This window comes from Populus euphratica, unplaced genomic scaffold (assembly GCF_000495115.2).
Source record: "Populus euphratica unplaced genomic scaffold, PopEup_1.0 scaffold158.1, whole genome shotgun sequence".
Lineage (NCBI taxonomy): Eukaryota > Viridiplantae > Streptophyta > Magnoliopsida > Malpighiales > Salicaceae > Populus > Populus euphratica.
The window spans coordinates 677,773-691,139 of NW_011499913.1; the positions used below are offsets into that span (position 1 = coordinate 677,773).

The 13,367-nt window shown below is 31.4% G+C and overlaps 3 protein-coding genes across 3 annotated transcripts; all 3 read left to right on the top strand.

Moving 5' to 3' along the window:
- Positions 1 to 943: 943 nt before the first annotated feature.
- On the top strand, positions 944 to 2,845 carry LOC105134237 (uncharacterized). The gene is made up of 3 exons (XM_011038575.1): positions 944 to 1,157; positions 1,492 to 1,582; positions 2,387 to 2,845. Exons 1-3 carry the CDS (start codon positions 1,088 to 1,090, stop codon positions 2,505 to 2,507), a joined length of 282 nt encoding a protein of 93 aa, XP_011036877.1. The 5' UTR covers positions 944 to 1,087; the 3' UTR covers positions 2,508 to 2,845.
- A 1,476-nt stretch (positions 2,846 to 4,321) lies between these two features.
- On the top strand, positions 4,322 to 5,871 carry LOC105134236 (60S ribosomal protein L22-2-like). The gene is made up of 3 exons (XM_011038574.1): positions 4,322 to 4,426; positions 4,538 to 4,778; positions 5,533 to 5,871. The coding sequence occupies exons 2-3, from the start codon at positions 4,549 to 4,551 to the stop codon at positions 5,675 to 5,677; spliced, it is 375 nt and encodes a 124-aa protein (XP_011036876.1). The 5' UTR covers positions 4,322 to 4,426; positions 4,538 to 4,548; the 3' UTR covers positions 5,678 to 5,871.
- Positions 5,872 to 7,991: 2,120 nt separating this feature from the next.
- On the top strand, positions 7,992 to 9,504 carry LOC105134314 (acetylajmalan esterase-like). Its single transcript, XM_011038668.1, has 5 exons — positions 7,992 to 8,256; positions 8,352 to 8,567; positions 8,649 to 8,797; positions 8,872 to 9,145; positions 9,226 to 9,504. Exons 1-5 carry the CDS (start codon positions 7,992 to 7,994, stop codon positions 9,441 to 9,443), a joined length of 1,122 nt encoding a protein of 373 aa, XP_011036970.1. The 3' UTR covers positions 9,444 to 9,504.
- The last annotated feature ends 3,863 nt before the right edge of the window (positions 9,505 to 13,367 follow it).

Here is a 13,367-nt window from a genome sequence, read left to right on the forward strand (position 1 = left end):
AGGTTCAATAGATGTTTATGTTTACAGAAAAGTAAGAGAAATTCAATAACCTTGTTAAATTTTGATTAATATGACAAAAACAATAGGCAACAACCAAAAAACTAAAAACTGAGAAACAATGTCAAATGAAGATTCTAAAAGAAAAAAATAAGATAAAAAAACATTTTAATTGCTGTTAATTTTTTCAAACTGAGACTTAGATTATTAGACCAAAAATATTATATATATAAAAAAATTATAAGATTAAAATTACACAACAAGATTACAAAAAAAAATAATAAAAAAAACATAAAAATAAGGGTTAAAATCACATAAAAATAATATCTAAAGGCAACAACAAATTTTTAATTCAAGAGTTAAATTGAAAAAAATAAAAATATTAATAAAAAATAAAAAAATAAAGATAAAAAACAATAAAAATAAATTTTGATTGAAGTTTAAATTAAAAACAATGAAACTTTATAAAAGAATTAAAAAAATCAGAAATCATAAGAGTAAAGAATTAATCTATAATATCAAAACATAATAAAAAAAATTGAATATGCAAAATCTTTTAACTTTTTACATATAAAAAATGAAAGAAAAATAAAAAATAAAAGTTAGTATTAAAATTAAATTTTTAAAAATTACATGAATTGGTTACTTCATGGCTCAAAAAAATAAAAATAAAAATAAACTTTGAAATTAAATTTCAATCTCATCACGTATTCTAATGGTGTTTTTTATTTCAGTTTCTCACTTAAGTTTTTTGTTTTTTAATTCAATATTTTATTTAAAATATATATATATATATATATATATATATATATATATATTTTAAACTTTAAAAAAATATTAAATCATACAAAAATAAAAGTTTAAGAATAACAATAAAAAAAAAACTGCTACAATCTACAACAGTAATAACAAAAATACCTCTTTTAATCTTTGCTTGCCCACTGTTTCTCCCAAAGCGGTCTACAATTTCTCTTTTGCTTCCTCTGCTGTCTTCCTCCCTCTCTCGCCTGCTATTTATAAAATCGCCTCACAACAAAAACGAAACATAAAAATAAACACTTTCTCTCGGACACAAGATTCTCCCGTGAAAATGGCTGATGCTAAGACCAAAGTGGAATCTATCAGGGAATGGGTTGTTGAGCATAAGCTTAGAGCTGTTGGTAATTAATTGCCTTTTGCCTTTCCTTTTTATTGTTTCTTTTCTGAATTTTTGTGATATGGTTTCTTGATTTGATTGCGTGGTTTGAAAAGGGTTTCTTTTTAAATTTCCTTCGGTGCTTTGTTTCCAATTGGATCAAAGCTGTTTCCTTTTGTTTAAAATCTGTGACATGGGTTCATATGGATTTTTGATTTGATGGTGTGGTTTAAAAAGGGGTTCTTTGTAAATTTGTTCAGTGCTTAATTCTGTAATGGATCGGAGTTTTTTTCTTTTGATCCTTCTCTTGATTTTGTGATGTGGAGATTTTTTTTTTACTTGATTTTTTTTTGTGAAAGGATGTCTATGGCTCAGTGGTATTACGGGTTCGTTTGCCTACAATTGGTCGAAACCAAATATGAAACCCAGTGTCAAGATCATTCATGCTAGGTAAAGTTCCTCACTCTCTCACTTTATTATGTTATTTTTTATGTATCCTATTAAATAATAAGAAATTTTGATCAGAAACAAGTATACTTCTGTTTATTTGCTGCAAAGCTTCGAAGGAAATGAATTTGAAGCTTTGAATCTCTTTGTTATCTGTTTCTTGGGTAATGGCATAGAATAATGTATATTCTTTTTAGGTGCACCTAACTATGGAAAAGGATGATCTTTTTAAACCTAAAAGCTTTTAGGCATCTTTGGTTACCTGTGAGATGATCAGAAAGCAACCTAGTGCTTGAGCAATTGTGAATGGTTCATAGTATATGTTGTGCGATGATTAGTTAAGGATTGGAAAATTTTATGATTTATTTGTGTTTCTAACTGTTGGTTGATCATGCCTCAATTTATGCTGTTATTGATGTTTTCTACTCGACTTTTACCCAGTTATCATTTGCATCGTTCCAGAATGCAAAACCAATAATTAGGGACAAAATGGTTCTTCGTAATTTGTTTGTCAATGATTCACCAGATCTTGAAAACTTTGTTAGATCAGGATTTTTCGGAGTTTTTAATTGTAATTCTTTCCAATAAACAGTCTATGGAGCATGTTTTCCTCATTGTGCCTTCCAGTGTTAAATTTTCATGTTCCACATGGGTAAATGATTTTTTTATCGCTCTCTGATGCCCTCTACGTGCCTTCTTCCGGATTGCCTTGTTCATATACAGTTTGATGTTCTAATATATCCTTTTACATTTCTTATGTTTCTACTTTTGCCTTGTTAACCTTGTGCTCATCCAATTGGAATTCAGGTTGCATGCACAGGCTCTCACCCTGGCTGCATTAGCTGGTGCTGCTTTGGTTGAATACTATGACCATAACTCGGGAGGAAAGGCTGATCGATATGCAGAGCTTGTCCCACACAAGGATTAATACATTCAAGATACAGCATACCTTTCTGTCCTCCACTGAAAGTTAATAACAACAATATTTCCTTGAATGGGCATTAGTTTTGTTCCTTTTTATCTTTTGGTTGTAGTTGGGTTGACTGAATACCTGCTTTGTAGCACAGTCAAAATCCATTAGATAATGAAGTGAAAAATGATTTGTTTTCAATTGTACTCCTAAAGAAATACGATTACAGATTCTACTAGAGAGGGATAAGTGGTGGATGAGTGGATTACTATGATGACCTTACCATTAGCAATCCAATCAATCACTGGTTTCATTGATTCTTAGTTATTTTTTAATTGAAAATTATGTTAAGAATTGTTAGCAGCCTGCTGCAGTTAATAATGGTTGTTGACCCGTGGTTATATATTTAGTGGCTGTTTTGAAAGTATAATTGTGGTTGTTTTTTATATTAAAATATATTAAAATGATTTTTTTAAAAATTATTTTTGAGATTAATGTATTAAAACGGTTTAAAATATATAAAAATATAATTTTTTATGAACCCTAGCTTGCATAATGTATATAAACAGTAACATGTGTTGTAGCTTCCTGGTTCGCGCTTTTCTAAACAGTAATATATGTTGTAGCTTCCTGGTTCGCGCTTGAAGGTGATAGAATTATAGAACAGGTACTGCATTCTTAAGAAAAACAAGGGCAGAGGCGGCCGCTTTTTACAGTCTTTCTCTAGACATGGTTCCATACTTACAAAGACCTGCAGATTTGGTTGCCTGAGACTTTTATTCAGAACTGCATCCGGCAAATGGATACAACCGATCTGTTTGGGAAGTATGATGTTTTGGTTTAGCACCAGACTGCTTGAATTGTATAGTGTTTTGGTTTGGTTTGTTTTTTTTAGCATTATTAAAGGTTTTCTGGTTTGCCATCGTTTTCTGTTTTTAAGATTATGAAAACAGATTTTAGAAGAACAGAAAACAAAAACGATGATGGGACGATTAGGATGTTGTTTAAGGAGAATGAGTTATTGAATCATTATTTTAATGTGAGATCTGTTTAATGGATTCTATCTCAAAAGAAAATCGTAAGCTATTGAATCATATGATTTTAAAATAGAATTTAATGATGATTCATTTAATTTTAATAATTTTATTTCCAAAAAAATAAAATCAACTACGTTTGGCTCCTATAGTTATTCCAACATTCTACTCTGATACAAGAAGGGTTTCTAGTTATGCTAGACAAGATATTAATTTGATTAAATTCATTGATTCGAAAAAAATGATTTGACCTGACAAGTTTCTAAGTAATTAAATTAACCCAGTGAAAATTGGTTTAAATCAGGCCATCAATCAAGGAAAAAAAAACAAAATATTATTATTTTAATAAAAATAATTAGAAACAAAATATTATTATTTTAATAAAAGTAATTAACCTAATAATTTATTTGTTGATCCATTTATGATTTCCAAGCCATGTTTCACGTCGGTCATCATATCAGATTTGACAAATATACAAAGTTATCATACTTCAAGACACAAAAGCAATGTTTCAAAGTACCATACTTCAAGCCAGTGCAAAAATATTTTTTTAATTTTAAATTATATATATATATATATATATTAATATATTAATTTTAAAAATAAATTTAAAAAAAATAATAAAAATATTATTTTAATATATTTAAAAAAAAACCACACCACAGTATTAAACAAAAATATAGGAGGAGGCTAAAATTGTTAACCCGTAATAACAAAAAGCCAACATTGAGATACTTAAACATTAGGAACCGAAATGGAATGTCTAACAAATACAAGGACTAAACAGCAGCTTAGACTTTACAGTTAAAATAAAAAAAGCGACCCGTTATAAGCCAAAACCCTAGTCTGTGCTCCTCTTCCCACAGACGCCGCCTCTTCTCTTTCCCTCCACAGACGCCACCGGTAATTCTCTCTACTTTTTATTCTTCTCTTACATTAGCATAAAAGCTTAGCTTTTTTTTTTTCTTTACTTATGCTTTTGTTTTTGTTTATCTTGTGCTTTTGATGTTAGAGATTGATCAAAGATGAGTAAGGCAACAGCATCAGGAGCCAAAGGGAAGAAGAAAGGTGTAACCTTCACGATAGATTGTGCAAAGCCAGTGGAGGACAAGATTATGGACATTGCGTCATTGGAGAAGTTTCTTCAAGAGAGGATCAAAGTTGGAGGCAAAGCTGGTGCTCTCGGTGACACTGTTACTGTTTCACGTGAAAAGAGCAAGATTACTGTCACTTCTGACAGCAACTTCTCCAAAAGGTAAACCCTTTTGTTGTCTTGCTGTATAATTTGTTATTTTTTGTTTTCCTGGTTTGCTTGAGATATTAATTTCTTAGCGGTACTTTTTGTGATTCCAGAATTGTGGGATTTGCTGCTTTCTTTAATGGTTCAGGAACCGTTTGGTACTGTTACTGTTTTGTTGTTTCTAGTTTTAGTGAATGGTTTCTTTGTTTTCTAGTTGATTTGATTCTGTGGATGCTAATCATATAAATGGTCGGAAATAGTGGGGATGGCTTGTTTTATAGCAGAAGTCTTAGGTACTCTATAAGTGAAACTAGAGTTTCGTAGGAGAAAGGAGGTGGTTCCAGCTTGTTGTGGCATTCAGGGATTATGATGATTAGGTGTTTTGTCTTGCTTCACATTCTATTTTATGAACGAGTTTTGTACAGAGCACGGTGCTTTTTTTGCTCTGATAACATTGCTTGTATTTTTCTTGGACGAGTGTTGCATTGTACGACCCGGGCCGGTTTAGTGGAGTGGAAAACTTGACAACTAAATAGTTATGTTCTTCACAACTAGCATTTGATTTTGCATGAAGCCTGTTTGTTTCACTAGAACATGGACTTTTGAGTTTCTATTCCTTCTCAATTTGCTTTGTTTGTAGAGGTTGCCATAAATCATTCAATTTTTTCTCCTAACTTCTAGCCGAAGTTGTCACAATCTGTGCCAACAGCACTATCACGGCTTTGTGCCCTATTTCACATGATTCCTGATTTTGTTCTGTGTATAATAGGTATCTGAAGTACTTGACAAAGAAGTATTTGAAGAAACATAATGTTAGGGATTGGCTACGAGTGATTTCATCCAACAAAGATCGCAATGTTTATGAGTTGAGATACTTCAACATTGCTGAGAACGAGGGAGAGGAAGAAGACTGAAGTTTAGGCCTTATAGCCTCGATTATGTTGCTGCCTAGATTGAACCCTTTTCATTTTTTTTTGTTTGATCAAGTGATGGCACATTTACTGAGTTAAATGTTTTATAATTTTGTTGTTGAGGTGGTGCTTTTGCAATATTGCTACTGCAAAATTAAGACCCTCCCTGCCATTAAGAAAATCTGGGTTTTGCTCAAGCCATCTTTTACAACGTGCGTCCTCTGAATTTATTCATAGTATTTGAAATCCGAGTACTGTAGTGATTTGAATGCATGGCTAACGGAATATGATTTTCATTGAAATTCTTCTAGGGTAGGTGGTTTCCTGCTTTCTGCTTTGCCATGGTTTGCTTCTCAACAGTCAACTCTTATGATCAGTCACCAGCTAAGTGGATTTTGTTCTACGCAGCATCAATTGACTGCAGCTTTACAGAATTGGTCTGAGCTGGTCAAGTTCATTGCTATTATCACTTGATCTCTGCTTATCCCATTAACGCATTGTAGAGGATGCTAAAGCCTAGTGATAAAACTCGCTTTGCCATGAATAAGGGTTGCAGTTCTAAAAGCTTTGTCAAACAAGTGGTCTAGCTCAGTCACCCACCTCTCATTTAGGACGAAACAGATTAGGGGATTGTGCTAAATACACTAAAGTGTTTTTGCATAAGAAATTTTCAATTGAAACTGTATGATGTATTTTAGATATTTTCTAATTTTTAATATCATCTAAAAAGTTTCAAATTGATGCTAAAACAGTTTTAAAATCACTTGGGATCCTACTCTTTCGTTTTGCTTTGATGATGACTATGCACAAGGCAACAGGAAACTTAATGCTCAATTTCTTATTTCATCTACTTTAATTAAGCCACATTTATTAGGTGAAAATTACAATAACGTTTGATACAGCTAATATAGAAAAACAAAAAAGAAATTGTATCAATTTAATATGATATATAATCACTGTAAAATAAAGTTTGACATAATCAAAGTGATGATGTTAATATAAAAAACAAAATGAATTGAATTCTATTTTTTCTAGACAAAACAATGAAATTTAACTTATTTATCAATTAAATTCAAATTAAATATTATAATTGAATTTAGTTATAATAGATAATTGGTTCTAAATAACCTATATCAATTTAATATGATATATCAATTAGTTTTTTCTAGTTTACAGGGTTATAATGTGGTTCAAATAAAAAAAATAACATAAAACATGTCTAGATAATATAAAATTATTTGATATTATTATTAAATATAGTCTATGTAATTAATCTTGAAATCTCATAATCCAACTCTCTAGCTGCTTAAATTTCAAATTAAACGGTGTGAGATTTCTCTTAACATGATAAGAGTTAAAAAAAAAAAAAACAGCCAAAACAATTAATAAAAAAATATGATTCCACTTAAAAAAAATAAAAATATTTTTTTTTTTAATATTAAAATGATAATATGTTGAATCGACCCGAATTTCACAACTTAACGCATTAAATTCATGATCCAGGTAATAAGTTCTAATGAGTTTAAGAATTGTTTTTTTAAAAAATAATTTTTACTTAATCATATAATAACAAAAAATATTTATAAAATTAAATATAAATCAAATATCAAGATTTTTTTTCCAAGACTGTCATCTGTTTATAGAAAACTACCCTAAAAAGTTTATAAAAATATATTAAAAATTAAACAAATGTTGAAGAGTTACTGGGAAGAAGAAAGATGAGGAAATGCAAAATAAAGAAAAGAGTTTCATTGTCCATAAAAAAGAATCCAGTTTATTTAGTTGTTTGAGGTAATAACTTAATTTAATTGAATATGTTACGAAATGGTAGATACTCTGGAGTAATATATTTTTTCCTTACTGCAGCCCCAAGTAGCTTTCATGGAAGGAAAAATCAAGCGGATGATTACTTTTTGGTACTTTGGAAAGGACAAGCACACAAAATAGAACCTAGAAAAGAAACTCCAGAGGCACCGGCAGCGCCACCATATAAGCAAATATCCGACCCTTCTAAATAGGAAAGGTATACAAAAGTTTGGCATGATCCCTCCGGCAAAAACGACAAGCAAATGATAGCGCGTTGACTGTGTTATTCTCTTTTGCATGGCGGTCTAGATTGCATCACCAAACTCTTCGTTTTCATCAAAAGAATTTAAATTCAGGATTTACAGAGCAAATAAGCTTGCGACTGATTGGATTCTACATCAAATCCTGTAAGTTACGGTTACTATAAATAACACATGCATGAACCTTTGATTTCACACATCCTGCCTCAGCCAACTTTTGTTCTAGCATTGTTTTCATAAGTTGTTGGACTATGGCTAACAGTAAAATTATTATAGCTTCGGTCCTGATTAGTTCTCTCTTCCTTGTAGCAGTGCTCCCTTATGCATCCAATGCAAAATCTCTGAAATCTTGTGGGTTTGATGCAATTTATCAGCTGGGTGATTCGATATCGGACACTGGCAATTTCATCCAGGAGAAACCTTCATCTGTGTATGCTAGGTTTCCTTATGGGGAAACTTTTTTCAACAAACCTACCGGTAGATGCTCAAATGGGAGGCTGATTATTGATTTTATCGGTAAGGAAAGGATCGAAAGATTTGCCTGTTGTTTATGTGATGTTTGCACTTCTTTAGTTCTGAGTGGCGGGCTAAATTCCCTTTGCCCTTTGCAGCAAGTTCAGCAGGTGTTCCATTTCTTGATGCTCACTTGAATCCAAATGGAACATTCACTCGCGGCCATGGAGTGAATTTTGCAGTTGCTAGCTCTACTGCCTTGCCTGCAGATATTCTATCAAAAAAGAACATCTTTCCTCCTACTCGTAGTTCTCTTAGTGTACAACTTGACTGGATGTTCTCTTATTTCAATTCAATTTGTTTCAATGAGCAAGGTAATTGATTGGTAGTTGTGCAATATGTCTCTTTCAGACTACGCATAATTTCTCATCTGTTCTGTAACCTTTGACGTATAGATTGCGCTGAAAAACTTAAAAACTCCCTCTTCATGGTCGGAGAGATTGGAGTCAATGACTATACCTATGCTTTTTTCCAAGGCAAAATCATGGAGGAGGTAAAAAACATGGTCCCTGATGTTGTTCAAGCCATCAAAGATGCGGTGACGGTACGCTAATCGGTTCCTTACATGATATCAGAAGTTCTTGTTCTATCTTCTAATGTTAATTCTTGCTGTTGCAGAGAGTTATTGGTTATGGCGCTAGACGCGTGGTTGTCCCTGGAAATGTCCCAATAGGTTGTTTTCCTATCTATCTTACTGGATTTCAGACCAACAGTACGGATGCCTACGACAAATTTCACTGCCTGAAAGGACTTAACAATCTCTCTGCTTCCCACAATGATCATCTCAAACAAGCCATAGAAGAATTGAAGAAGGAAAACCCTAATGTGCTCATTGCATATGCTGATTATTACAACGCATTCCAATGGATTCTTACCAAAGCTCCAAACCTTGGTTAGCATCTTTAGACCCTCAAAAAACACAAAAAGACTATCCAGTAGACTTACATATAATTCTTTCTTTAACATGAACAGGTTTTGATGCCAAGTCTGTTCAGAAGGCTTGTTGCGGGACTGGCGGTGATTATGGTTTCAATGCCTTGAAAATGTGTGGAACTCCTGGTGTGCCCGTTTGCCCTGAACCTGATCGGTATATCAGCTGGGACGGAGTTCAGTTGACCGAAAAGGCATACCAATACATGGCATTGTGGATCATTGATGACATCTTACCAGAGCTTCAATGCCCTGCCTGATTCTATGAAGTTTGATTTTATTTTTTTAGGCTAGCTTGATTATGAAATAATGGAACATGACGCATGTTAAAATTCCAGGTTGATAAATGTTTATCAATATATTAAATAAAACATAGCTTCACATAAATATTAGCATGATGTATTTTATCATTAACATTACATTATATGTTAAATATAAATGACATGACTCCTCTTTGCCCCAACTCCGAGCAAAGCGACAAAAATGTTGATAACGTGTGTACATATTCACATATACAGTAAGCTTTTCAAGTGGTATTGTCCTGATTAACGTTAATTTCGTTTTTGAAAAGACTTTTTTTAAAGAAAAAAAATATTCATGCTACATGCACGACTAAGACTCTGAATATTACATTATTATATATTAATTTAGTCATTCCTAGCCAATCAACTTTCTGCTCTAATGGCATCCATGTCTCCTCTTGTAAAATCTCGGTTTGCGCCTGGAAATTTGACTCTGTTCATGGGTTTGGTTTCCTATATTGGCCAAACTATGACTATTCTTGCATGTTCGTTCCTTCAGGAACTTCCTCTGAAAGTTACTGATAAGACACATCTCCCTGAAAACCTACGGATGGGCTGTTCCTCCGGGTCCTACCAAAAAAATTTCAAGATGACGATAATATATATATATAACATAAAATTGAATAGTCTAATAATCTGATTTAAATTATACGCAGAAATAACTGATGAACTATTGAATTCTTATCTAACTCAAGATTGGGTAGTCTAATAAATCATAAGAGTTATTACAATTTAATTATCAATAAAAAAATCTAATAGATAGATAGCCTGTTAATTCATCAAATTCTAAACAAAGTGCCTTTGGATTTGCATGGCGAAACTATTGAATTCCTCTCTAACTCAAAATTAATTTCATTTCCATAGTACAAAAATCATCCCAACCTTGTGGCACTGATAATACTAAAACTTAGCCTGTAGGGACAAGGAAGGTGGAGTTTATGTTCACAGAGTAAAGCTGAAAGGATATACTTTGATTTTGTTCTTGTTTTATTGACACAAGATTGAGATATGCCTACCACCTTGTTACAGCTTTAGTCCTGTGTTCTTTCTTCCTTCTATCAATTCCTCATGCGAGCAATGCACAGGTTCTCAAAACCTGTGGATTTGATTCAATCTATCAGCTTGTGAATTGATATCAGACACGCAAATCGATAAGGAGAGCCCTTCATCTGTGTCAGCCTGGTTTCATTATGGCAGAATCTGTAACACCGAGTACACTGGTTTCATTAGGGCAGAATCTGTAACACCGAGTACACTGGTAGATTCTCTAATGGATGCTGATAATTGATTGTTTAAGCAAGCCAATCTTCTTGTTCCTTCAGCCTATTCTTTTTTTTATCCCTTGTTGTTTTCAGGTAAATAACAGGAGAAGAAAAGACAAGAAATGATGGGTTCCTCCATGCATTTCTAAATTTCAAACGCTAGTTTTTCCACGATCAGAGATGTGCACAAGGCTACGTATAACATGCTCTGCTCACCATGGCAAGTTCAGCTGGTGTTACGTTGTTTGATGCCTGCAGAATCCGAACGCAACATTTGCTCGCGGTCATGAAGTGAAATTTGCAGCTGCTACCTCTCCTGCTTGGCCTGCAAGTGTTTTAGCCGAAAGGAAAATCACAGTGTTGTTCCCTCGTATAACACGCATAATTTGTTTCCTCCAATAATCCAGACAACATCGCTGCACAAGTCAGAAGTTATTTTTGAAAATGCACTGGATCTAACATGCAAAATTAATTAATTAATATTCACGAACAGATTTATTCAGAAATTGAATTTTTAGAATGAATAAAACATAAATATCGATTAAAGCCCTATATTTTGCCACACTCATGCGCATTGTATTCATGTTTATCTAGTCATCCTCTGCAATTCCCATGATCCATGCGGTAGTTGCTATACATTAATTACATGGTTTTTCATTTTATCATATGTTTTAATCACTTCCTAAGAAAAGGATGCATCATTTCTTCTATGCCTTATTCAGACAAATGTCAGTTGGTATTCCGACCATGCAAGATCTTACCGGTTGGTATAAAATCTGTCGCTTACACTGGTTATTACGATGCATTCCAAGGGTTTTTAGTCATAAATTTCAAAAAGACAAACCAGAAACAAAAAGCTTGATATGGGTTTCAATGCCATGAAAATGTCTGGAACTCTTGGCATGGTAGTTTGGTTTGGCCCATACCATGAGGTTCTTTAGTTGATTTTTTTTTAAAAAAAAAAACTTTATCTGGGTCAAAGCTAAATCTATATATATTTAGTATACGATAATTTTTGCATTTTAAAAAGTAGATTTAAGTAAAGCTACAAATCATAATTTTTTTTTAATTGAGGTTTTAAAAGAATATTTTCAATAAAATTCATATAAAAATATAAAATATTAATTAATCAAACAATTTTAAAACTATAATGAAAATAAAATACAGTTACAGCTATATCTCATTGGACTACCAAACAAATTCCAAATCAATCAGGTTTTGTTCTACCTACCAGGCTATTTTTTATAATTATATATGCTAAGTATTGTAATTTTTAAAAATATTTTTTTATTTAAAAATATATTAAAATAATTATATTTTTATATCATTCCATCGAAAATATAAAACAAATAATCTATTCTATACTCTTCAAAATATCAAAAACCAAAAAATTTTTTTTACCAAACTCTAAACGCTAAGATTTATGTCAACTGTTCCTTCTTAATCACGAAGTTCTAGATATTTCAGCTGTTTCTTTATTTTATCCGGTTAGGCAAATAATTGAGGTAGTCTTGACAATAAATAAAACATAACTTGCGGGATGGAGACAGGAGGAGGCTAAATTAAATATTAGTGCCAGGCTGAACTTTGTAGTGTGTATTTGATAAAAATAAAAAATAAAAAAAGTCAGTAATTTCCCCTGTCAATGGAGCCCACACATCATGTAGTAGTGGGTCACATATCCAATGATGATGTACTTACAATTCGGATATTTTTAGGTTAATTGGGAACATAATTAGGAATTGGGATTATTAGAGATTTTTTAATGATAATGCGATCCACTAAAACATTTAATTTCTCATGATAAATAGCTTTTTGATATATATATATATATATATATATATATATATATAATGAGCCGTAATTATTGATAATTAAGATGTAATTTAGTTCATAAAAATCTAATTATATCTGCTCCTCCAATTAATAGAAACAAAATAATTGATATAAGTTAACTCCATGATTCAATCTCCTAAATTTCAAACCAAGCTAGGATAAGAAGGTATAAGAGAGTGTGATAATTTTTATTTTATAAATTATTTTTTATTTAAAATATATTAAAATAATATATACTTTTTTATTTTTTAAATTTTTATTTTTAATATTAGAATATTAAAATAATTTTAAAATTTAAATAAAACAAATTAAATAAAAATAAATGAATTTTGACCAACTTGCATCTGGCTGGCTACAATCCCAAATGGATAATAAAGGATGAAAAGTGTATTCGTTTTTACAGTAAAAAAATATTTTTTTATTTTAAAAATATTTTTTATGTTTTTAAAAGATTATGATGTGTTAATATCAAAAATAAAATAAAATATTATTTTAATATATTTTTAAATAAAAAAATATTTTACAATATTATTACCATAATCATAAATATTATCAAAGTCATGGAAGTTTTTTTATTTTTTTTTATCTATTATGAATTTCTTTTCCTCAATTGAAAATCCAAGGTCCGACTCCATTAATTTGATATGATAACTGAAGAATCAGTGAGTACTTCACATGTTGGGAAAAAAATTTTCAATATTGAGGTGGTAGACGAAGATATTAAGAAATATTAAACCTTTTTTTTAATGATATTTGAAGCTTTATTATGAACTGCCTTTTATGA